This window comes from Bombina bombina, chromosome 3, assembly GCF_027579735.1.
Source record: "Bombina bombina isolate aBomBom1 chromosome 3, aBomBom1.pri, whole genome shotgun sequence".
Lineage (NCBI taxonomy): Eukaryota > Metazoa > Chordata > Amphibia > Anura > Bombinatoridae > Bombina > Bombina bombina.
In genome coordinates this window covers 481,184,977-481,212,068 of record NC_069501.1, presented here as the reverse complement: position 1 = coordinate 481,212,068, position 27,092 = coordinate 481,184,977, and the positions used below count along the sequence as shown (strand labels likewise).

Sequence of the window (27,092 nt, the reverse complement as noted above, 5' to 3'; positions counted from 1 at the left end):
CTTTAACCCCTTTACAGTCCCTGGTGTCTGCTTTGCTGAGACCCAACCAAGCCCAAAGGGGAATACGATACCAAATGACGCCTTCAGAAAGTCTTTTCTATGTATCAGAGCTCCTCACACATGCGACTGCATGTCATGCCTCTCAAAAACAAGTGCGCAACACCGGCGCGAAAATGAGGCTCTGCCTATGATTTGGGAAAGCCCCTAAAGAGAAAGGTGTCTAAAAAAGTGCCTGCCGATATAAACTTATCAAAATACCCAGATTAAATGATTCCTCAAGGCTAAATATGTGTTAATAATGAATCGATTTAGCCCAGAAAAAGTCTACAGTCTTAATAAGCCCTTGTGAAGCCCTTATTTACAATCTTAATAAACATGGCTTACCGGATCCCATAGGGAAAATGACAGCTTCCAGCATTACATCGTCTTGTTAGAATGTGTCATACCTCAAGCAGCAAGAGACTGCTCACTGTTCCCCCAACTGAAGTTAATTCCTCTCAACAGTCCTGTGTGGAACAGCCATGGATTTTAGTAACGGTTGCTAAAATCATTTTCCTCATACAAACAGAAATCTTCATCTCTTTTCTGTTTCTGAGTAAATAGTACATACCAGCACTATTTTAAAATAAACTCTTGATTGAATAATAAAAACTACAGTTAAACACTAAAAAACTCTAAGCCATCTCCGTGGAGATGTTGCCTGTACAACGGCAAAGAGAATGACTGGGGTAGGCGGAGCCTAGGAGGGATCATGTGACCAGCTTTGCTGGGCTCTTTGCCATTTCCTGTTGGGGAAGAGAATATCCCACAAGTAAGGATGACGCCGTGGACCGGACACACCTATGTTGGAGAAATTGACATTTTGGGCGGCACTCGGCAGGGATGCCCCCTATCCCCACTACTATTTGCTTTGTGTATGGAACCACTGGCGTCGGTTGACAAATTCTCCCGAGGTGTCAGGGGTCAAAATTAAAGACACAGAGTATAAACTATCATTATTCGCAGACGATGTGTTGCTAACATTGACGAATCCTATGGGCTCCTTAACTATCCTGTATAAAATTTTACAAGACTTCTCAGACATCTCGGGTTATAAAATAAACAAAGACAAGTGCGAGGCACTATCTATTGCGATACCCCACACACAAAAACTTATTGAACTCAATTTCGAAATTAGATGGACCAAGAACACACTGACATACCTAGGAATTAAGCTAGCGACCCCATATAACTCATATACCACGAATTTATATTCCCCTATTCCAAAAAATAAAAAAGGATCTGAACACATGGAGAAAGCACACTCTCTCATGGTACGGGCGTTTGTCAGCTATCAAGATGAATGTTCTCCCTAGAATATAATATATTTTTAGAGCCCTCCCTGGTAAGATACCTAGGATAGATCTACAGAAGTTACAAAAAGATCTTATCGCCTTCGTTAGATGACATAGGAAGGCGAGAATAGCCTCACAGACATTGACTTTACAGACAACTGGGGGGGGACTACCAAATTTAAAGGGCCTATTATCGTGCGGCTAGATTAGCTCAGGCCACACTCTTCCACAAGATAGATCAATATATTGTCTGGACAAGATTGGAGTTCGACCTGTTGCGTTACAGTTACACAGATGATGTGATATGGAATCAGAGAGACAGAATAACCCACAACACATATAGATCACAAATAACTTCAGACACTATGACACAGTGGGACTCATTAGGAAAACAATTAGACCTAATCCCTACCAACTCACGGATCAGACCGATCAGAACGTTAATGCCAGCTGTGACTCATAGAATAATAGGTAAATGGGCGAACAAAAGGTTGTACAGAGTAGCAGATTTTGTTAGGGGAGGACTCTTGGCGACATTCAATAGCCTCAGGGAAAAACTCCAAACACATAAATTACATTGGTACCTTTATCTACAGATCTCGTCAGCCATCAACAGATATGGTGCAACACAACCACAATACACATTTACTATTCTTGAGGAGACTTGTAGATCTCCCAACAGGGGAAAAGGCACCATATCCAAACTATATCTTACAATTCAGAGCAAAAAAAAACTCCACTAAAGCAACTTTCCTCACAAAGTGGGAAACAGACACACAGTTGGTCCTCCAGATTGACGAATGGAATCAGCTTCTATTTCAGTCCTGTAAAGGACTACTCAGTGCAGATCTACAGGAAAATAGTATTAAGACTGTCTTTAGGTGGCATCTCACTCCTACAAGATCATCTCACTTTGCCAGGGACAACACTATCTATTGCTATAGAGGGTGTGGAGAAGTGGGGACTTATATCCACATGTGGTGGGAATGCGTTATAATAAAACATATTTGGGATCAACTTAATGTACTCTTACGCAACATGCTTAATGAACCATATTCCCTCTCCATAACAACTGCATTACTAAACCAGGATTGACCTAGATATAACTCAAACATAAACAGACTTATCAAAATCATGTGCACAGCCACTAGGGTCTGTATTGCCAGATATTGGAAAACGGGTTCCCCTGTTTGGCAGGAAGTCCTAGATAAGATACAAGATATTTATAAGATGTCAGAAATTATAGCAGGGATCCAGAAGTCAGTTCCAGAACACTTGGTTTTATTGGATAACACAGGGTAATATATAAATTTCAGACATGTTGTCTAGAGAATAGCGACATAACTAGACGAGCATGGAACAAGTAGGGAACATCTGTAGAGAGGATATTCAGGCACCAGATTCTCCGGCCTCTTCTCCTCGCCAATGGCAGCCTAAAGTAGATAAAGGTTCAGAATCCCCAGGACAGAGCTGGACCATGACCACAAACTACTGTTTTTATCGTTGTTGATTGGTTATTTTTTTTCTTTTATTAGTATGTTCTTGCATAAATATGTAATTTTTATTATTTAAAGAAGATGTTCCAATCCCAATCGGGGAGACACTACAAAGAGGGAAGCCTATGTAGGGGCTGAAAAAGACTCCGGTAATAGATGTAACCAACTCTTGATCCCTCTCCCTCAGACTCTGGAGTTACAAAATCCAGGTGTTAAACAGATTTTTTTTTTCTCTGGTACATGTAAGATGGATTTATGTATTTGTTATGCATCTTGGAACAAAATAAAGAGTTTTATTTAAAATAAAATGAAATTATCCAAAATAAAAACAATTACACCAAATCACACAATTACACATTGCCCTAAAGAAATCAGCTCTTTTACCTGAAAACAAATACAAAGACCCTCCCCAACAGTAAAACCCACCACCCAACCAACCCCACAAAATAAAAAAAAATAAAAAAAAAAATTAAAGCTACCCATTGTCTTGAAAAGGGCATTTGTATGGGCATTGCCCTTAAAAAGGCATTCAGCTCTTTTTCTTGCCCATATAAATGCCCTTTTCAGGGCAATGGGTAGCTTAGGTTTTTTATTTTGGGGGTTGGTTGGGTGGTGGGTTTTACTGTTGGGGGGGTCTTTGTATTTTTTTTCAGGTAAAAGAGCTGATTTCTTTAGGGAAATGTCATACAAAAGGCCCTTTTAAGGGCTATTGGTAGTTTATTGTAGGCTAGGGTTTTTATTTTTACTTTGGGGGAGCTTTTTTATTTTTATAGGGCTATTAGATTAGGTGTAATAGTTTTTATTTTGGATAATTTTGTGCTATTTTTCGTAATTTAGTATTTTTATTTTTTGCAATTGTAGATTTTTTTTTAGTAGTGTTAGTTTTTTTTTAAATGTGTAATTTAATTTATTTAATTAATAGTTATTTTAATTTTAGTATAATAGTTAGGATAGGGGCTGTTGGTTTAGGGGTTAATAACTTTATTTAGTGGTGGCGATGTCGGGGAGCGGCGGAATAGAGGGGTTAATAACTATTATAGTGTGGGCGATGTTGGGGTGCGGGGGAATAGGGGTTAATACATTTATTATAGTGTGGGTGATGTTAAGGTGCGGGGGAATAAGGGTTAATAACTATTATAGTGGCGGCGATATCGGGAGCGGCAGATTGGGGTCAATAACATTATGTAGGTGTTGGCGATGTCAGGGACAGCAGATTAGGGGTGTTTAGACGTGGGGTTTATGTTAGGGTGTTGGGTAACTTTTTTCCCCATAGACATCAATGGGGCTGCGTTATGGAGCTTTTCATTCCGCGATCGCAGGTTGCTAGAATAAAAACTCGTTAGAAAAAAAACTAACACTCTCTCCCCATTGAGGTCTTTGGGGAAAGCACGCACAAGCATGTCAAAGCAGCGCTTGTATTTTGTGCGGTATGGAGCTCATCGCCACCATATTGCACGCACAAGGCGGCTTTTCTAAAACTTTTAATGGCAGCGCTATGGAGGGTGAAATAACGCAACTTTTGTTGCGTTCGTTTCGCACCCTCTATAGTGCAAAACTCGTAATCTAGGTGATAGACTGCAAATAATAAAAACAGGATTTACTCTGATTTTAGTGCGAATTTAAAATGTTAGTTAAATTTCACTATGTTTCAGACTCCAACTAATGAATAATGTGTAAATCTAGGCTAATACTTTCCAAAAATCATAAAATTTGAAATCGTAAAACTTCCTCACTTCTCAACCATATACATTGACAGCAGCGAAAGCTATAAAACATCATTTATAAAGGCAGAAACATAGAATTTGACAGTAGATAAGAACCAAAAGGGCCCATCAGGTCTACTCATATTACTTTTTTCTTAGGATAGCCTTATGCATGTCCCAGGCATTTGTTTTAATTCCTTTACAGTCTTTGTGTTTACCACCTCAATTGGTAGTTTATTCCATAAATCCTCCAGTCTTTCTGTAAAAAAAAAAAAAAAATGCTTCTGCACATTTCACCTGAATCTGCTACCCTCTAACTTAAGATTGTGACCCCATGTTTTGGCATTTATTTTTTTGTAGAAAATGGTTTTAGCATCCACTTTATTAAGCCCCTTCATATATTTGAAGGTTTCTATCAGGTCACCTCTTTCCCTTCTCTCCTATAAACTATACATATTTAGGTCAGAGTCTTTCTTTGTACGTTTTATATTTTAGACCATGTACCATTTTAGTAGCCCTCGTCTCCAGAACTGTACACAGTAATGTTTAATTACCTCAGCAGGAAGTTGGTTGTAAACAGTGACAAAATGATCTGCTGCAGAAGCAACACCAACAAGAGCCGCTACCTTTTCTGGACGTGCCAATGCAGCATGGAGCATAAGCCATCCTCCCATGCTTGACCCAACTAATATCTGGAATAAATAATACAAAATCAATTTAGTTTAACAAGAAAAAAAAAATACTTCAGTATGCATTCAATGTATTCATCCCATCTTTCAAGTTTTAGACATTTTCTTTTTTGCACAAAAAAGCATTTCACAACAAATCATGTGTTACTATACAAATAAAAGTTTTCAGATTTAAATAACCTCCACGTAAAAAGATTATTTGCTGTTAGATAATTTGTGGGAGAACAGATTATGACAGGAATCATCATTATGATGCTTCGTTTCCCCACACACACACATTGCCACAGACAAATTATTTTCCCATTTTCTCAGGGCAGATTTTAGTCAATTGTCAATTCAAAAGGAATGTATAAAACTTGACATTTAATGATAATCTAATAAAAGAAAAAAGACATAAAAAAAAAAAAAAAAAGTCTGCTGCTCTGCACATTAAATTTTAAAAACACATCTGTCTTGTGAGTATGATTTAGTGAATGTGTGTCACAGAAGCCGTCTAAAAATTTATATAAGGGCGGGTCGTGGATTCTCCATGCCAGGAAAGAAAATAATCAGGTAAGCATACATTTTGTTTTCTAATTACTAGTGGGAACCAATACCCAAGCTAGAGGACACAGAATGAAAGGGAGAACAAGACAGGCGGACCTAAACAGAAGGCCCCACCGCATGAAGAACTTTCCTCCCAAAAGAGGCCTCAGCAGAGGCAAAAACGTAAAATTTGTAGAATTTGGAAAATGTATGCAACGAAGACCAAGTGGTCGCCTTACAGATTTGTTCCACCAAAGTTTTGTTTATTAATGCCCAGGAAGAAGAGACAGCCCTGGTCGAATAAGCCATAATCCTCTAAGGAGGCTGTTGTACAGCTGTCTCATAGGCCAACCGAATGATACTCCTTTAACCAGAAAGAAATAGTAGTTGAAGTAGCCTTCTGGCCCTTAAGATAGCCAGAAAACACCACAAAAAGAGCAGAAGATTTAAGAAAAACATAATTTATGCTTACCTGATAAATTCCTTTCTCCTGTAGTGTAGTCAGTCCACGGGTCATCCATTACTTATGGGATATTAACTCCTCCCCAACAGGAAGTGCAAGAGGATCACCCAAGCAGAGCTGCTATATAGCTCCTCCCCTCTACGTCACACCCAGTCATTCGACCGAAAACCAAACGAGAAAGGAGAAACTATAGGGTGCAGTGGTGACTGGAGTATAATTTAAAATTTAGACCTGCCATAAAAAAACAGGGCGGGCCGTGGACTGACTACACTACAGGAGAAAGGAATTTATCAGGTAAGCATAAATTATGTTTTCTCCTGTTAAGTGTAGTCAGTCCACGGGTCATCCATTACTTATGGGATACCAATACCAAAGCTAAAGTACACGGATGACGGGAGGGACAGGCAGGATCTTTATACGGAAGGAACCACTGCCTGAAGAACCTTTCTCCCAAAAACAGCCTCCGAAGAAGCAAAAGTGTCAAATTTGTAAAATTTGGAAAAAGTATGAAGAGAAGACCAAGTTGCAGCCTTGCAAATCTGTTAAACAGAGGCCTCATTCTTAAAGGCCCAAGTGGAAGCCACAGCTCTAGTAGAATGAGCTGTAATCCTTTCAGGAGGTTGCTGTCCAGCAGTCTCATAGGCTAAACGTATTATGCTACGAAGCCAAAAGGATAGAGAGGTAGCAGATGCTTTTTGACCTCTCCTCTGTCCAGAATAAACGACAAACAGGGAAGAAGTTTGGCGAAAATCTCTAGTTGCCTGTAAATAAAATTTCAGGGCACGGACTACGTCTAGATTGTGCAGGAGTCGTTCCTTCTTTGAAGAAGGGTTAGGGCACAATGATGGAACAACAATCTCTTGATTGATATTCTTGTTAGTGACTACCTTAGGTAAGAACCCAGGTTTAGTACGCAGAACTACCTTATCTGAATGAAAAATCAGATAAGGAGAATCACAATGTAAGGCTGATAACTCAGAGACTCTACGAGCCGAGGAAATAGCCATTAAAAACAGAACTTTCCAAGATAACAGCTTGATATCAATGGAATGAAGGGGTTCAAACGGAACCCCCTGTAAAACGTTAAGAACCAAGTTTAAGCTCCACGGTGGAGCTACAGTCTTAAACACAGGCTTAATCCTAGCCAAAGCCTGACAAAAAGCCTGAACGTCTGGAACTTCTGACAGACGTTTGTGTAAAAGGATGGACAGAGCTGAGATCTGTCCCTTTAAGGAACTTGCAGATAAACCCTTTTCTAAACCTTCTTGTAGAAAAACAGAATTTATGTTTACCTGATAAATTACTTTCTCCAACGGTGTGTCCGGTCCACGGCGTCATCCTTACTTGTGGGATATTCTCTTCCCCAACAGGAAATGGCAAAGAGCCCAGCAAAGCTGGTCACATGATCCCTCCTAGGCTCCGCCTACCCCAGTCATTCGACCGACGTTAAGGAGGAATATTTGCATAGGAGAAACCATATGGTACCGTGGTGACTGTAGTTAAAGAAAATAAATTATCAGACCTGATTAAAAAAACCAGGGCGGGCCGTGGACCGGACACACCGTTGGAGAAAGTAATTTATCAGGTAAACATAAATTCTGTTTTCTCCAACATAGGTGTGTCCGGTCCACGGCGTCATCCTTACTTGTGGGAACCAATACCAAAGCTTTAGGACACGGATGAAGGGAGGGAGCAAATCAGGTCACCTAAATGGAAGGCACCACGGCTTGCAAAACCTTTCTCCCAAAAATAGCCTCAGAAGAAGCAAAAGTATCAAACTTGTAAAATTTGGTAAAAGTGTGCAGTGAAGACCAAGTCGCTGCCCTACATATCTGATCAACAGAAGCCTCGTTCTTGAAGGCCCATGTGGAAGCCACAGCCCTAGTGGAATGAGCCGTGATTCTTTCGGGAGGCTGCCGTCCGGCAGTCTCGTAAGCCAATCTGATGATGCTTTTAATCCAAAAAGAGAGAGAGGTAGAAGTTGCTTTTTGACCTCTCCTTTTACCGGAATAAACAACAAACAAGGAAGATGTTTGTCTAAAATCCTTTGTAGCATCTAAATAGAATTTTAGAGCGCGAACAACATCCAGATTGTGCAACAAACGTTCCTTCTTTGACACTGGTTTCGGACACAGAGAAGGTACGATAATCTCCTGGTTAATGTTTTTGTTAGAAACAACTTTTGGAAGAAAACCAGGTTTAGTACGTAAAACCACCTTATCTGCATGGAACACCAGATAAGGAGGAGAACACTGCAGAGCAGATAATTCTGAAACTCTTCTAGCAGAAGAAATCGCAACTAAAAACAAAACTTTCCAAGATAATAACTTAATATCTACGGAATGTAAGGGTTCAAACGGAACCCCCTGAAGAACTGAAAGAACTAAGTTGAGACTCCAAGGAGGAGTCAAAGGTTTGTAAACAGGCTTAATTCTAACCAGAGCCTGAACAAAGGCTTGAACATCTGGCACAGCTGCCAGCTTTTTGTGAAGTAACACAGACAAGGCAGAAATCTGTCCCTTCAGGGAACTAGCAGATAATCCTTTTTCCAATCCTTCTTGAAGGAAGGATAGAATCTTAGGAATCTTAACCTTGTCCCAAGGGAATCCTTTAGATTCACACCAACAGATATATTTTTTCCAAATTTTGTGGTAAATCTTTCTAGTTACAGGCTTTCTGGCCTGAACAAGAGTATCGATAACAGAATCTGAGAACCCTCGCTTCGATAAGATCAAGCGTTCAATCTCCAAGCAGTCAGCTGGAGTGAAACCAGATTCGGATGTTCGAACGGACCCTAAACAAGAAGGTCTCGTCTCAAAGGTAGCTTCCAAGGTGGAGCCGATGACATATTCACCAGATCTGCATACCAAGTCCTGCGTGGCCACGCAGGAGCTATCAAGATCACCGACGCCCTCTCCTGATTGATCCTGGCTACCAGCCTGGGGATGAGAGGAAACGGCGGGAACACATAAGCTAGTTTGAAGGTCCAAGGTGCTACTAGTGCATCCACTAGAGCCGCCTTGGGATCCCTGGATCTGGACCCGTAGCAAGGAACTTTGAAGTTCTGACGAGAGGCCATCAGATCCATGTCTGGAATGCCCCACAGCTGAGTGACTTGGGCAAAGATTTGCGGATGGAGTTCCCACTCCCCCGGATGCAATGTCTGACGACTCAGAAAATCCGCTTCCCAATTTTCCACTCCTGGGATGTGGATAGCAGACAGGTGGCAGGAGTGAGACTCCGCCCATAGAATGATTTTGGTCACTTCTTCCATCGCTAGGGAACTCTTTGTTCCCCCCTGATGGTTGATGTACGCAACAGTTGTCATGTTGTCTGATTGAAACCGTATGAACTTGGCCCTCGCTAGCTGAGGCCAAGCCTTGAGAGCATTGAATATCGCTCTCAGTTCCAGAATATTTATCGGTAGAAGAGATTCTTCCCGAGACCAAAGACCCTGAGCTTTCAGGGATCCCCAGACCGCGCCCCAGCCCATCAGACTGGCGTCGGTCGTGACGATGACCCACTCCGGTCTGCGGAATGTCATCCCTTGTGACAGGTTGTCCAGGGACAGCCACCAACGGAGTGAGTCTCTGGTCCTCTGATTTACTTGTATCTTCGGAGACAAGTCTGTATAGTCCCCATTCCACTGACTGAGCATGCACAGTTGTAATGGTCTTAGATGAATGCGCGCAAAAGGAACTATGTCCATTGCCGCTACCATCAAACCAATCACTTCCATGCACTGCGCTATGGAAGGAAGAGGAACGGAATGAAGTATCCGACAAGAGTCTAGAAGTTTTGTTTTTCTGGCCTCTGTCAGAAAAATCCTCATTTCTAAGGAGTCTATTATTGTTCCCAAGAAGGGAACCCTTGTTGACGGAGATAGAGAACTCTTTTCCACGTTCACTTTCCATCCGTGAGATCTGAGAAAGGCCAGGACAATGTCCGTGTGAGCCTTTGCTTGAGGAAGGGACGACGCTTGAATCAGAATGTCGTCCAAGTAAGGTACTACAGCAATGCCCCTTGGTCTTAGCACAGCTAGAAGGGACCCTAGTACCTTTGTGAAAATCCTTGGAGCAGTGGCTAATCCGAAAGGAAGCGCCACGAACTGGTAATGCTTGTCCAGGAATGCGAACCTTAGGAACCGATGATGTTCCTTGTGGATAGGAATATGTAGATACGCATCCTTTAAATCCACCGTGGTCATGAATTGACCTTCCTGGATGGAAGGAAGAATAGTTCGAATGGTTTCCATCTTGAACGATGGAACCTTGAGAAACTTGTTTAAGATCTTGAGATCTAAGATTGGTCTGAACGTTCCCTCTTTTTTGGGAACTATGAACAGATTGGAGTAGAACCCCATCCCTTGTTCTCTTAATGGAACAGGATGAATCACTCCCATTTTTAACAGGTCTTCTACACAATGTAAGAATGCCTGTCTTTTTATGTGGTCTGAAGACAACTGAGACCTGTGGAACCTCCCCCTTGGGGGAAGCCCCTTGAATTCCAGAAGATAACCTTGGGAGACTATTTCTAGCGCCCAAGGATCCAGAACATCTCTTGCCCAAGCCTGAGCGAAGAGAGAGAGTCTGCCCCCCACCAGATCCGGTCCCGGATCGGGGGCCAACATTTCATGCTGTCTTGGTAGCAGTGGCAGGTTTCTTGGCCTGCTTTCCCTTGTTCCAGCCTTGCATTGGTCTCCAAGCTGGCTTGGCTTGAGAAGTATTACCCTCTTGCTTAGAGGACGTAGCACTTTGGGCTGGTCCGTTTCTACGAAAGGGACGAAAATTAGGTTTATTTTTTGCCTTGAAAGGCCGATCCTGAGGAAGGGCGTGGCCCTTACCCCCAGTGATATCAGAGATAATCTCTTTCAAGTCAGGGCCAAACAGCGTTTTCCCCTTGAAAGGAATGTTAAGTAGCTTGTTCTTGGAAGACGCATCAGCTGACCAAGATTTCAACCAAAGCGCTCTGCGCGCCACAATAGCAAACCCTGAATTCTTAGCCGCTAACCTAGCCAATTGCAAAGTGGCGTCTAGGGTGAAAGAATTAGCCAATTTGAGAGCATTGATTCTGTCCATAATCTCCTCATAAGGGGGAGAATCACTATCGACCGCCTTTATCAGCTCATCGAACCAGAAACATGCGGCTGTAGCTACAGGGACAATGCATGAAATAGGTTGTAGAAGGTAACCCTGCTGAACAAACATCTTTTTAAGTAAACCTTCTAATTTTTTATCCATAGGATCTTTGAAAGCACAACTATCCTCTATGGGAATAGTGGTGCATTTGTTTAAAGTGGAAACCGCTCCCTCGACCTTGGGGACTGTCTGCCATAAGTCCTTTCTGGGGTCGACCATAGGAAACAATTTTTTAAATATGGGGGGAGGGACGAAAGGAATACCGGGCCTTTCCCATTCTTTATTAACAATGTCCGCCACCCGCTTGGGTATAGGAAAAGCTTCTGGGAGTCCCGGGACCTCTAGGAACTTGTCCATTTTACATAGTTTCTCTGGGATGACCAACTTGTCACAATCATCCAGAGTGGATAATACCTCCTTGAGCAGAATGCGGAGATGTTCCAACTTAAATTTAAACGTAATCACATCAGGTTCAGCTTGTTGAGAAATGTTCCCTGAATCAGTAATTTCTCCCTCGGACAAAACCTCCCTGGCCCCATCAGACTGGGTTAGGGGCCCTTCAGAACCATTATTATCAGCGTCGTCATGCTCTTCAGTATCTAAAACAGAGCAGTCACGCTTACGCTGGTAAGTGTTCATTTTGGCTAAAATGTTTTTGACAGAATTATCCATTACAGCCGTTAATTGTTGCATAGTAAGGAGTATTGGCGCGCTAGATGTACTAGGGGCCTCCTGAGTGGGCAAGACTCGTGTAGACGAAGGAGGGAATGATGCAGTACCATGCTTACTCCCCTCACTTGAGGAATCATCTTGGGCATCATTGTCATTGTCACATAAATCACATTTATTTAAATGAATAGGAATTCTGGCTTCCCCACATTCAGAACACAGTCTATCTGGTAGTTCAGACATGTTAAACAGGCATAAACTTGATAACAAAGTACAAAAAACGTTTTAAAATAAAACCGTTACTGTCACTTTAAATTTTAAACTGAACACACTATATTACTGCAATTGCGAAAAAACATGAAGGAATTGTTCAAAATTCACCAAATTTTCACCACAGTGTCTTAAAGCCTTAAAAGTATTGCACACCAAATTTGGAAGCTTTAACCCTTAAAATAACGGAACCGGAGCCGTTTTTAACTTTAACCCCTTTACAGTCCCTGGTATCTGCTTTGCTGAGACCCAACCAAGCCCAAAGGGGAATACGATACCAAATGACGCCTTCAGAAAGTCTTTTCTAAGTATCAGAGCTCCTCTCACATGCGACTGCATGTCATGCCTCTCAAAAACAAGTGCGCAACACCGGCGCGAAAATGAGGCTCTGCCTATGATTTGGGAAAGCCCCTAAATAATAAGGAGTCTAAAACAGTGCCTGCCGATATTATTATATCAAAATACCCAGATAAAATGATTCCTCAAGGCTAAATATGTGTTAATAATGAATCGATTTAGCCCAGAAAAAGTCTACAGTCTTAATAAGCCCTTGTGAAGCCCTTATTTACGATCTTTATAAACATGGCTTACCGGATCCCATAGGGAAAATGACAGCTTCCAGCATTACATCGTCTTGTTAGAATGTGTCATACCTCAAGCAGCAAGAGACTGCTCACTGTTCCCCCAACTGAAGTTAATAACTCTCAACAGTCCTGTGTGGAACAGCCATGGATTTTAGTGACGGTTGCTAAAATCATTTTCCTCATACAAACAGAAATCTTTATCTCTTTTCTGTCTCTGAGTAAATAGTACATACCAGCACTATTTTAAAATAACAAACTCTTGATTGAATAATAAAAACTACAGTTAAACACTAAAAAACTCTAAGCCATCTCCGTGGAGATGTTGCCTGTACAACGGCAAAGAGAATGACTGGGGTAGGCGGAGCCTAGGAGGGATCATGTGACCAGCTTTGCTGGGCTCTTTGCCATTTCCTGTTGGGGAAGAGAATATCCCACAAGTAAGGATGACGCCGTGGACCGGACACACCTATGTTGGAGAAAGACAATATCCTAGGAATCCTAACCTTACTCCATGAGTAACTCTTGGATTCGCACCAGTGTAAGTATTTACGCCATATCTTATGGTAAATCTTCCTGGTAACAGGTTTCCTAGCCTGTATTAAGGTATCAATTACTGACTCCGAAAATCCACGCTTTGATAAAATCAAGCGTTCAATTTCCATGCAGTCAGCTTCAGAGAAATTAGATTTTGATGTTTGAAAGGACCCTGAATTAGAAGGTCCTGTCTCAGAGGCAGAGACCAAGGTGGACAGGATGACATGTCCACTAGATCTGCATACCAGGTCCTGCGTGGCCACGCAGGCGCTATTAGAATCACCGATGCTTTCTCCTGTTTGATTCTGGCAATCAAACGAGGAAGCATCGGGAAGGGTGGAAACACAAAAGCCATCCTGAAGGTCCAAGGTGCTGTCAAAGCATCTATCAGGACCGCTCCCGGGTCCCTGGACCCGTAACAAGGAAGCTTGGCGTTCTGGCGAGACGCCATGAGATCCATATCTGGTTTGCCCCAACGACGAAGTATTTGGGCAAAGACCTCCGGATGAAGTTCCCACTCCCCCGGATGAAAAGTCTGGCGACTTAGGAAATCCGCCTCCCAGTTCTCCACTCCTGGGATGTGGATCGCTGACAGGTGGCAAGAGTGAGACTCTGCCCAGCGAATTATCTTTGATACTTCCATCATCGCTAGGGAACTCCTTGTCCCTCCCTGATGGTTGATGTAAGCCACAGTCGTGATGTTGTCCGACTGAAACCTGATGAACCTCAGAGTTGCTAACTGAGGCCAAGCCAGAAGGGCATTGAGAACTGCTCTCAATTCCAGAATGTTTATTGGAAGGAGACTCTCCTCTTGAGTCCACGATCCCTGAGCCCTCAGGGAATTCCAGACAGCGCCCCAACCTAGTAGGCTGGCGTCTGTTGTTACAATTGTCCAGTCTGGTCTGCTGAAGGGCATCCCCCTGGACAGATGTGGCCGAGAAAGCCACCATAGAAGAGAATCTCTGGTCTCTTGATCCAGATTCAGCGTAGGGGACAAATCTGAGTAATCCCCATTCCACTGACTTAGCATGCACAATTGCAGCGGTCTGAGATGCAGGCGTGCAAAAGGAACTATGTCCATTGCCGCTACCATTAAGCCGATTACCTCCATGCATTGAGCCACTGACGGGTGTTGAATGGAATGAAGGACACGGCAAGCATTTAGAAGCTTTGTTAACCTGTCCTCTGTCAGGTAAATTTTCATTTCTACAGAATCTATAAGAGTCCCCAAGAAGGGAACTCTTGTGAGTGGTAAGAGAGAACTCTTCACCTCGTTCACTTTCCACCCATGCGACCTTAGAAATGCCAGTACTAACTCTGTATGAGACTTGGCAGTTTGGAAGCTTGACGCTTGTATCAGAATGTCGTCTAGGTACGGAGCTACCGAAATTCCTCGCGGTCTTAGTACCGCCAGGAGAGAGCCCAGAACCTTTGTAAAGATTCTTGGAGCCGTAGCCAACCCGAAGGGAAGAGCTACAAACTGGTAATGCCTGTCTAGGAAGGCAAACCTTAGATACTGGTAATGTTCTTTGTGAATCGGTATGTGAAGGTAAGCATCCTTTAAATCCACTGTGGTCATGTACTGACCTCTTTGGATCATGGGTAAGATTGTCCGAATAGTTTCCATTTTGAACGATGGAACTCTTAGGAATTTGTTTAGGATCTTTAAATCCAATATTGGTCTGAAGGTTCCCTCTTTTTTGGGAACCACAAACAGATTTGAGTAAAACCCTTGTCCGTGTTCCGACCGCGGAACTGGGTGGATCACTCCCATTAGTAAAAGGTCTTGTACACAGCGTAGAAACGCCTCTTTCTTTATCTGGTTTGTTGACAACCTTGAAAGGTGAAATCTCCCTTGTGGAAGAGAAGCTTTGAAGTCCAGAAGATATCCCTGAGATATGATCTCTAACGCCCAGGGATCCTGGACATCTCTTGCCCAAGCCTGGGCGAAGAGAGAGAGTCTGCCCCCCACTAGATCCGTTTCCGGATCGGGGGCCCTCACTTCATGCTGTCTTAGGGGCAGCAGCAGGTTTTCTGGCCTGCTTGCCCTTGTTCCAGGTCTGATTAGGTTTCCAGCCTTGTCTGTAGCGAGCAACAGCTCCTTCCTGTTTTGGAGCAGAGGAAGTTGATGCTGCTCCTGCCTTGAAGTTACGAAAGGCACGAAAATTAGACTGTCTAGCCCTAGGTTTGGCTCTGTCTTGAGGCAGGGCATGGCCTTTACCTCCCGTAATATCAGCGATAATTTCTTTCAAACCGGGCCCGAATAAAGTCTGCCCCTTGAAAGGTATGTTAAGTAATTTAGATTTAGAAGTTACATCAGCTGACCAGGATTTTAGCCACAGCGCTCTGCGTGCCTGAATGGCGAATCCGGAATTCTTAGCCGTAAGTTTAGTTAAATGTACTACGGCATCAGAAATAAATGAATTAGCTAGCTTAAGGGTTTTAAGCTTGTGTGTAATCTCATCTAATGGCACTGAGTCAAGGGTCTCTTCCAGAGACTCAAACCAAAATGCTGTCGCAGCCGTGACAGGCGCAATGCATGCAAGGGGTTGCAATATAAAACCTTGTTGAACAAACATTTTCTTAAGGTAACCCTCTAACTTTTTATCCATTGGATCTGAAAAGGCACAGCTATCCTCCACCGGGATAGTGGTACGCTTAGCTAAAGTAGAAACTGCTCCCTCCACCTTAGGGACCGTTTGCCATAAGTCCCGTGTGGTGGCGTCTATTGGAAACATTTTTCTGAATATAGGAGGGGGTGAGAAAGGCACACCGGGTCTATCCCACTCCTTAGTAACAATTTCAGTAAGCCTCTTAGGTATAGGAAAAACGTCAGTACTCGTCGGTACCGCAAAATATTTATCCAACCTACACATTTTCTCTGGGATTGCAACTGTGTTACAATCATTCAGAGCCGCTAACACCTCCCCTAGCAATACACGGAGGTTTTCCAGCTTAAACTTAAAATTTGAAATGTCTGAATCCAGTTTATTTGGATCAGATCCGTCACCCACAGAATGAAGCTCTCCGTCCTCATGTTCTGCAAATTGTGACGCAGTATCAGACATGGCCCTAGCATTATCAGCGCACTCTGTTCTCACCCCAGAGTGATCTCGTTTACCCCTAAGTTCTGGCAATTTAGACAAAACTTCAGTCATAACATTAGCCATGTCTTGTAGAGTGATTTGTAATGGCCGCCCTGATGTACTTGGCGTTACAATATCACGCACCTCCTGAGCGGGAGATGCAGGTACTGACACGTGAGGCAAGTTAGTCGGCATAACTTCCCCCTCGCTGTCTGGTGAATGTTGCTTAACATGTACAGATTGACTTTTATTTAAAGTAGCATCAATGCAATTAGTACATAAATTTCTATTGGGCTCCACCTTGGCTTTTGAACATATTGCACAAAGAGATTCCTCTGTGTCAGACATGTTTAACAAACTAGCAATTAGACTAGCAAGCTTGGAAATACTTTCAACTAAATTTACAAGCAATATGCAAAACGTTACTGTGCCTTTAAGAAGCACAGAAAAACTGTCACGGTTGAATAACAATGAACCGGATTAGTTATAGAAACCAAATTTTCACAGTAAAAGCATAAATTTAGCAAAGGATTGCACACATTAGCAATGGATGATTAACCCTTAATATCAGAAAAAACGTATAACAATTGAAAATATAAGCGTTTTTATCACAGTCAAAGCACAGTCTCACAGGTCTGCTGTGAGTGATTACCTCCCTCAAAACTAGTTTTGAAGACCCCTGAGCTCTGTGGAGACGTCCTGGATCATGCAGGGAGAAAAAGGCAGACTGACTGAATTTCTGATGCGTAGTAAAAGCGCCAAAATAGGCCCCTCCCACTCACAATACAACAGTGAGGGAAGCTCAGTAAACTGTTTTAATTTAAAACAAACGACAGCCATGTGGAAAATAATGCCCAAAACAATTTTTCACCAAGTACCTCAGATAATTAAACGATTTAACATGCCAGCAAACGTTTAAAATCTAATTTATGAAATGTCATTAAAAGCCTGCTGCTAGTCGTTCACACTGCAAGTTAGGCTAAAAGTTATATGCATACAGTATTTTCCCAGTGAAGTGCCATTCCCCAGAAATACTTAAGTGTAAACATACATACATATCAGCCTGATACCAGTTGCTACTACTGCATTTAAGGCTGTACTTACATTATATCGGTATTAGCAGTATTTTCTCAGTCAATTCCATTCCTTAGAAAATAATATACTGCAACATACCTCTTTGCAGGTGAACCTGCCCGCTGTCCCCTGATCTGAAGTTACCTTACTCCTCAGAATGGCCGAGAACAGCAAATGGATCTTAGTTACGTCCGCTAAGATCATACAAGAAAAACTCAGGTAGATTCTTCTTCAAATTCTGCCTGAGAAGAAAAACAACACACTCCGGTGCCGTTTTAAAATAACAAACTTTTGATTGAAGATATAAAAACTAAGTTTAATCACCACAGTCCTCTCACACATCCTATTAGTTGGGTGCAAGAGAATGACTGGGTGTGACGTAGAGGGGAGGAGCTATATAGCAGCTCTGCTTGGGTGATCCTCTTGCACTTCCTGTTGGGGAGGAGTTAATATCCCATAAGTAATGGATGACCCGTGGACTGACTACACTTAACAGGAGAAATCCTTAGTAGACTGGTGATAGAATTTCAGAGCACGAACTACATCCAGATTATGCAACATACGTTCCTTTTGACAAGAAGAATTAGAACAGAATGAATGAACGACATTTTCCTGATATTACGGTCTGAAACCAATTTGGTATGAAGGACCGTCTTATACGCATGGAAAATAAGATAAGGGGGGGGGTCACACTGTAGAGCCAAAAGCTCTGAGACTCTACGAGCAGAAGAAATGGCTAGAAGAAACTTTCCAAGACAATAACTTGATATCAACAGAATGCATAGGCTCAAACGGCGCATGCTGCAGAACCCCAAGAACAAGATTAAGGCTTCACGGAGGAGCAACAGGGTTTAAACACAGGCCTGATTCTGACCAGGGCCTGAACAAAAGATTGAACATCTGGTAAGTCGGCCAAACGTCTATGCCAGTGCTTTCCAAACTGTGTGTCGTGACACAGTGTGTCGGCGGCAGTGTGTAGGTGTTTCCCTGCTTCACCGGTAACTTCTATTAATTTAATTTTTTTAATTTTTGGGGGGTTTCCGACTTTCCGCCTGCCTACTACACATATCACATGGTTGACACGTGATTGATACCTAGTGGGTCACAGATCATCTTAATCTATTGGCGCAGCTCAGTGGGAGCTGAAACTATTCCCATTGGCGGCACATTGGCTCCTGACTGCACATGTAGTCTCCTCATTCGGCTTGTGGCTGCATGTGTAGTCAGTGAGTGGGACAGCAGTGTGTTTGCAGTGCGGGCAATAGTCAGGCTCGCAGAGCTCTGAGGGCAGCAGCTTAAATGCTGAGCTGAAGTCAGATGTTTTTTTTGCAGTTAGCTCCTAGTACTATGGATAGGAAGTGGAAGCTTAAAAATGCGAGTGTCTTTATCTAATATTCCACCAAATATCCCATCAACCTCATACATCCCATTAAAATAGTAAGTAGCTATAGGTGTTATTAAACTTTTTTGTCAATTCTTGCACATACATACTGTTATGTATGTGTCCTTATCTCTTATAACAAGTTAGTTTAACCTCCTGTTTGCTAGTACAACTGAATTAATGTGTGGCGAAATGATGTAGGTCTAAAAAGTGTGCGTCACCAACATGAAAAGTTTGGAAAGCACTGGTCCATGCAATAGAATCGAAAGGGCAGAAATCTGACCCTTCAGAGTACTTGCCGACAAACCCTTTTCCAGACACTCCTGGAGAAAAAGACAGAATGCGGGGAACCCTCACCTGATTCCAAGGAAAACCCCTAGATTCACACCAGTAAAGGTATGTGCGCCACACCTTATGGTATATCTTGTGAATTATCAGTTTCCGAGCCTGTATTATTCATGGTATCAAACTTTTCAGAAAAACCTTGTCTAGACAAGAGTAGGCGTCCAATCTCCAAGCAGTCAGCTTCAGAGAATCTAGGTTTGGAAGTAGAAAAGGACCCTGAAGTAGAAGGTCCTTCCCTCAGAGGCAATTTCCACGGGGGGAAAGGACGACATCTTCACCAGGATCCGCAAATCAAATTCCTGCGAGGCCAAGCTGGAGCAATTAGAATCAATAAAGCCTGTTCCTGTTTGAGACGGGCTATCACATGAGGAAGGAGCTCAAACTGAGAAAACAGGTAAATTAGACCAAATTCCCACGGAACCGTCTACTAGAGCTGCTTGCAGATCCCTTGATCTTGATCCGTATTTTGAAAGCTTGGCGTTTAGACGAAACGCCATCAGTTCCAACTCCGGAACTCCCCACCTGAGGGTTATCATTGACAATACTTGCGGATGAAGAGTCCACTCCCCTGCGTGAAACATCTGCCTGCTCAGATAATCCGCCTCCCAGTTGTCCACACCTGTGATGTGTATGGCAGAAATGTGACAAATTGTTAGACTCCGCCCACTGAAGAATGCGAGTCACCTCCCTCATTGTTAAGTAACTCTGTGTTCCTCCAAGATGGTTGATATACGCCACTGAAGTTATGTTGTCCAATTGAAATCTGATAAACTGGACCAAACTCAGTTGAGGCCAGGCTATCAATACAATGATTGCTCTCAACTCTAGGATAGATGGTCTCTAGGATAGATGGTCTCAGAAAGAATGTGCCTTGGAACAGATGTTCCTGAGAGAGCCACCAGGACAGAGAATCTCTTGTCAGGTTGTCTAGGACTATGCTCTGAGAGAGATCTGAGTGGTCTCCGTTCCATTGTTTGAGCATGCATAACTGTAGAGTTTTCAGATGGAAACAATCAAAAGGAATAATGTCAATGGAAGTCACCATTAGACCAATTACTTCCATATACTGTGCCACAGATGGACGGACAGAGGGCTAAAGAGAAAGACAGCAAGAAGTTTGGATTTTCTGACCTCCGTTAAGAAAATCTTCATGGAGATAGAGTCTATGACCATTACCAAAAAACATACCCTGGTATTTGGCACCAAGGAACTCTTTTCACGATTCACCTTCCACCCGTGAGAGGGGAGAATCAACAGAGAATCCGTATGGGATCTTGCTAAATGAAAAGATGGCGCCTGAACCAAGATATCGTCCAGGTATGGTGCCACCGCGATTCCTTGAGATCAGGCCACTGCCCCTAGAGAGCAGTGGCTAGGTCGAAAGGCAGGGCAACAAATTGGAAGTGTTTGTCCAAAAAGGCAAACCGCAGGTATTGTAAATGATCCTTGTGGATAGGAACATAAAGATACACGTCCTTCAGGTCAATGGTAGTCATGTACTGACCCTCCTGAACTAAAGGGGGAATAGAACGGATAGTCTCAGTTTTGAAGAACGGAACCCTGAGAAATTTGTTGGTCTAAAATGGGTCGAAAAGTTCCCTCCTTTTTGGGAACCATGAATAGGTTGGAATAGAATCCTCAACCTTGTTCCGCCAGAGGAACTGGGTCAATTACTCCTAGAAAAGTGAGATCCTTGACACAGTTTAAGAATGCCTCTCTCTTTACCTGGTTTGCAGATAATCTTGACAGGAGAAATCTGCCTCACCGCAGGGCATTGCTTGTGTAACCTCGAAAGACGGGGACGTCTGAGGAGAAAGCGGAGGCATGTCCTAGACAGCAATATCCTGAGAGATAGATAGCACTGAGAGAGTATCTTTATTTTTATAAAAGTAACATCTTATTTAAATTAAACATGTGGAACAAAATTGCACAGGAGGAATAACCTGAGCCTCAACACAATATACAGTAGACAGTTATCAAAAGTTAAGGATACATTTTTGTCAGAATCCATTGTCCTTAAGGTTATTGGTTCAACACTAAACTATTAAAATCAACCTAACAATTTAAAAAAAATTCCCACTAATATGCAGGGATCCAAAGAAATAAGCAGAAAATACAGGCACCACTATTCCCCCAGCTCTGCTGGAGAAACTTACCCATCCGGTGACCAGAGAATCGATATTCGCCACTAGAAAATGAAGGTCCTGCTCCTCCAAAGTATGCAGTTCCTTGCTACCACAAGAAGAGATGATTCAGATCATCTGCCTCTTCGCTGTGCAGCCAAGTGAAAACTGACTCTATGGAGACCTCTGCTAGCCTTCCCGCCAAGTGAAAGGTATTCACAGAGCGCTCTGCTGATTATATATATATATATATATATATATATATATATATATATATATATATATATATATATATATATATATATATATATATATATATCTTACCTGATAAAGGTTTCTCTTATCGGATATGGTGAGTCCACGGAATCATCCATTACTATTGGGAATCAATACCCAAGCTAGAGGACACAGATGATTAGGGAGGGACAAGACAGGAGACAGGGGACCTAAACAGAAGGTACCACCGCTTGAAGAACTTTTCTCCCAAAAGAAGCCGAGGCAAAAGTATCACATTTATAAAATTTGGAAAAAGCATGCAAAGAGGACCAATTTGCAGCCTTGCAAATCTCTACTTCTTGGGCTTTCAAAAATGCCCTAGTGGAATGAGCAGTGATTCTCTCAGGGGGCTGCTGTGCAGCAGTCCATACGCCAAACGAATAATTATTTTCAACCAGAGAGAAAGAAAGAGAGGTAGCGGGAGATTTCTGACCTTTGCGTTTCCCAGAAAAACAAACATTGCAGAAGACTGGCGAAAGTCCTTAGTCGCCTGCAAATAGAAAGAAAACCAAACTTGGTACGAATAACAGCCTTATCTGCATGAAATATGATTTAAGGCTAACCGCACTGCAAAGCTGAGAGTTCCGAAACTCTCCGAGCAGAAGAGATAGCAGTAAGAAACAAAACCTTCCAAGATAACAACTTAATGTCTATGGAATGCATTGCCTTAAACGGAGCCTGTTGCAAAACTTTAAGAACAAGGTTAAGGCTGCAAGATGAAGCAACAGATTTAAACACAGGCCTGATTCTGACCAAGGCCTGACAAAAAGATTGCACATCTGGCATGTCCGCCAGACGCTTGTGCAGCAAAACAGAGCAGAAATCTGACCTTTCAGAGTACTGACAGAAAAACCCTTCTCCAAACCTTCCTGGAGAAAGAATAAAATTCTTGGAATCCTGACTCTACTCCAAGAGTATCCCTTGGAATCACACCAATAAAGATATTTACGCAATATCTTATGGTAAATCTTTCTAGTAACAGGCTTACGAGGCTGAATCATGGTCTCAATGGCCGACTCGGAAAATCTGCGCTTAGATAAAATTAAGCGGTCAATCTCCAAGCAGTCAGCTTCAGAGAAATGAGATTTGGATGAAGAAAAGGACCCTGAAGTAGAAGATCCTTCCTCAGAGGAAGTCTCCACGGCGGTAGAGACGACATTTCCACTAGGTATGCATAGCAGATTCTGTGAGGCCACGCAGGAGCTATTAGAATCACAGACGCCGTCTCCTGCTTGATCCGAGCAATGACTCTTGGAAGGAGAGCAAACGGAGGATAAGGTATGCTAACCTGAAGTTCCAAGGAACTGCCAGAGCATCTATCAGGAAGGCCTGAAGATCCCTTGACCTAGAACCGTACTTTGAAAGCTTGGCGTTCTGTCGAGATGCCATCAGATTCAATTCCGTTAACCCCCATTTGATGGTTAACCTGGAGCACACTTCCGGATGGAGTTCCCACTCCCCAGGATGAAAAGTCTGTCAGCTTAGGAAATCCGCTTCCCAATTGTCCACTCCTGGAATGTGGATGGCAGATAGACAGCAATTGTGAGCTCCCGCCCACCGAATGATTTGAGCCACCTCCTTCAAGGCTAAGGAACACAGAGTTTCCCCCTGGTGTTTGATGTAAGCCACTGAGGTTATGTTGTCTGACTGGAACCTGCTAAACCGGGCTAAAGCCAGCTGAGGCCAAGTCATCAAGGCATTGAACATCGCTCTCAGCTCCAATATGTTTATGGGGAGAGCAGACTCCTCCTGAGACCACAGCCCATGCGCCTTCAATGAGTCCCAGACTGCTCCCCAGCCCATCAGGCTGGTGTCCGTGGTCATAATCACCCATGAGGGTCTTCGAAAGCATGTCCCCTGAGACAGATGTTCTTAAGACAGCCACCACGGAAGAGTCTTTTGTCGCTCGATCTAGAACTATCCTCTGAGATAGGTCTGCATAATTCCCGTTCCATTGACTGAGCATGCATAACTGTAGAGCTCTCAAATGGAATCGAGCAAAGGTAACTATGTCCATGGAAGCCACCATCAGACCAATTACCTCCATACATTGGGCCACTGATGGCCATACAGCAGACTGAAGAGATAGGCAAGAGGAAAGAATCTTGGCTCTTCTGACTTCCGTCAAATATTTTGACTGATAGGGAATCTATAATAGTTCCTAAGAAGACCACCCTTGGAACTTTTTTCCCAATTCACCTTCCATCCGTAGGAACGAAGAAAAGACAACAAGATCTCTGTGTGAGATTTTGCTAATTGAAAAGATTGCGCCTGAACCAGAATGTCATCCAGATAAGGTGTCACTGCAATTCCCGAGACCGAATTACTGCGAGCAGAGCTCCCCCAGGACCTTTGAGAAAATTCTGGGATCTGTGGCGAAGCCAAATGGAAGAAATTTGTGATGATCCCTGTGAATGGGAACGTGGAGGTACGCAACCTTCAGGTCTATGGTAGTCATGAACTGACCCTCTTGTACTAGAGGAAGAATGAAACGGAGTGTCTCCATTTTGAAGGACGGCACTCTGAGAAACTTGTTGAGGAACTTTAGATCTAGAATAAGCCTGAACGTTCCCTCTTTTTTGGGAACATCAAACAGGTTGGAATAGAACCCTAGACCCTGTTCCTGTATTGGGACTGGAACTATCACTCCCAGGAGGGAAAGATCCTGTACACATTTTAAGAACCCCTCTCTTTTTATCTGGTCTACAGATAATCTTGAGAGGTGGAATCTGCCCCTGGGAGGAAAGGTCTTGAATTCTAACTTGTAAACCTGGGATACTATAACCACAGACCACGGGTCTGGGACATCTCGTATCCACGCTTGAGAAAAATGAGAGTCTGCCCCCCACTTGATCCGATCCCAGATCGGGGGCAAACCCTTCATGCTGACTTAGATTCAGCTGCACGCTTCTTAGATTGCTTCACCTTGTCCAAGACTGACTAGGTTTCCAAGAAGGCTTGGATTGTTCCTGCTTAGTAGAGGAGGGGGCAGACTTACCTCTGAAGTTACGAAAGGAACGAAAATTACTCTGACGTCCTTTCGATTTGTTCTTCCTGTCTTGAGGCAGAAAGGATCCTTTACCACCCGTGATATCAGAAATAATTTCTGCCAAACCCAGCCCAAACAAGGTCTTTCCCTTGTAAGGAATCGCCAAAAGCTTAGATTTAGAAGAAACATCATCTGACCAAGATTTCAGCCATAGCGCCCTAAGCGCCAATATTGCGAAACCAGATATTTTGCCCCCCAATTTAATGACCTGTAAAGAAGCATCAGTGATAAAGGAATTGGCTAACTTAAGAGCCTTTATCCTATACTGTATCTCCTCCAAAGTATTCTCTGCTTGGAGGGACTCAGACAAAGCGTCAAACCAATATGCTGCAGCACTTGACACTGTAGCAATACACACCGCCGGTTGCCACTGTAAACCCTGATGAATATACATCTACTTTAAGAAGCCTCCAGCTTCTTGTCCATAGGGTCCTTGAATGATCAACTATCCTCAATAGGAATAGTAGTCCTCTTGACCAATGTAGAGATTGCCCCTTCTACCTTGGGGACCGACTGCCACGACTCCTTAATGGAGTCGGCCACCGGGAACATCTTCCTAAAGACTGGAGGGGATAAAAAAGTAATTCCAAGTCTCTTCCATTCTCAGGCAATAATCTCCGTAGCACGGTCTGGCACTGGAAACACCTCCCCAGGGCAGGGTACATCAAAGTATCTATTTAATTTGCTAGATTTCTTAGGGTTGACAACAACAGGAGTATCAGAGTCATCCAAAGTAGCCAAAACCCCCTTTAACAAAACACAAAGATGTCCAAGCTTGAATCTGAAGGAAACCTGTTCAGCATCAGAAGAAGGAATTATACTATCCAAATCTGAGATTCCACCCTCAGAGGCTACCGAAGTATCCTCCTCTTCCGACTTATGAGAGCAACTTGGTTAGCCTGTACTGGATCAGAAACCTTACTATCGGATTCTCTGATTTTTCCTCTTGCGTCTTCCCTGAAGCATGGGGATGGCAGCTAGCGCCTCAGATACCGCAGAGGATACATGGGCAGCAATTTCTGCATGCAAATATACACTTCTCCAGGAGATTGCGAGGAACCGCAGGGCACTGCATGTCACATTGCTATAGCTTGGGACGTTTGAGGAGAAAGCTGCGGCATTGCCTGACCAGCATCAACCTGAGAGGGAGGTGGCTTAGCAACAAAAAGTCTCTTTATACATGAATGTTATTTCAATACACGAAGAACAAAAAGGGCAAAGGAGGTTCTACTTGGGTATCTAGACAAGGCCTGCATTCAGCAGAAGGCACCAACTCTTTGTCCATATTGCAATAAAATTGACAGATCTATATATTATTATTATTTTTATTTTTTTTAACACTGTCTCTTTAAGAACCTTCGTATCAAAATAACACTATGAGAAACTTCTGACGTTAAAGTTTGTAAGCCAAAGCTATGAAATAAACTTAAAGGGACAGGCTAGTCAAAATTAAACATGATTCAGACAAAGCATGCAATTTTATACAACTTTCCAATTTACTTTTATCATCAAATTTGCTTTGTTCCCTTGGTGGTATTTTTGAAAAGCTAAGCCTAGCTAGGCTCAAACTGATTTCTATAGATAACATTGTGCTCACTCCCATGGAGTTATTTAGGAGCCTGCGCTGATTGGCTAAACTGCATGTCTTTCAAAAGCACTGAGATAAGGGGCAGTCTGCAGAGGCTTAGATACAAGGTAATCACAGAGGTAAAACATATATTAATATAACTGTGCTGGTTATGCAAAACTGGGGAATGGGTAATAAAGGGATTATCTATATTTTTAAACAAAAATTCCGGTGTAGACTGTCCCTTTAAGTGCCCAGATTTGTGAGATAAATTAAAAAGTTAAAACCTCTATTTTCACCTCTACACATCAGCGTATTACTGAGGTGCCTACCTGCCCCCTTTGCACTTCGGACTAACAGCGGCTACTTTTTTGCGCACAGCAGCTCCGGAAAACATAGCAGGGAAGAATGAGCATGCACTGTAAACTGCGCCGTAATCAAATCAAAAGCACAGGCTTAGCCAGCAATAACGCCTCAGCAAAAGGACCCACCTCCTAAAGTATGTCAGAGGTGGTCCTGGCGGCCATTAATGCATTGCACCGTCTGTTAAAAAGTGACTGTTCACACGAGAGGACCTTTACCCATCGGTTTACCTAAACGGGCCCCAGTAAAAACATACCCCTACTGAGCTACCAGTGATAGAACCCAAACACTGTTCGCAATTGAATCACCTCCTCTAAGTCTTGCCCATACAGTGCCTGCTCCCTGCCGTTATGAGTCCTGATCCTTAAAACAGCAACTAAGTCCCAATAAAGTGTGGATTATGCTCAATGAGTGCCAGTGTTC

General features: G+C 42.9%; 1 protein-coding gene across 1 annotated transcript in view; it reads right to left on the bottom strand.

The window, feature by feature from the left end:
* The window catches only part of ABHD10 (abhydrolase domain containing 10, depalmitoylase), a 96,065-nt gene that overhangs the window by 21,224 nt on the left and 47,749 nt on the right, over window positions 1-27,092 (bottom strand). The window contains exon 4 of the mRNA XM_053706819.1: window positions 5,088-5,225. Within this exon, the coding sequence (XP_053562794.1) occupies window positions 5,088-5,225 (138 nt within the window). The remainder of the gene's footprint in view (window positions 1-5,087; window positions 5,226-27,092) is intronic.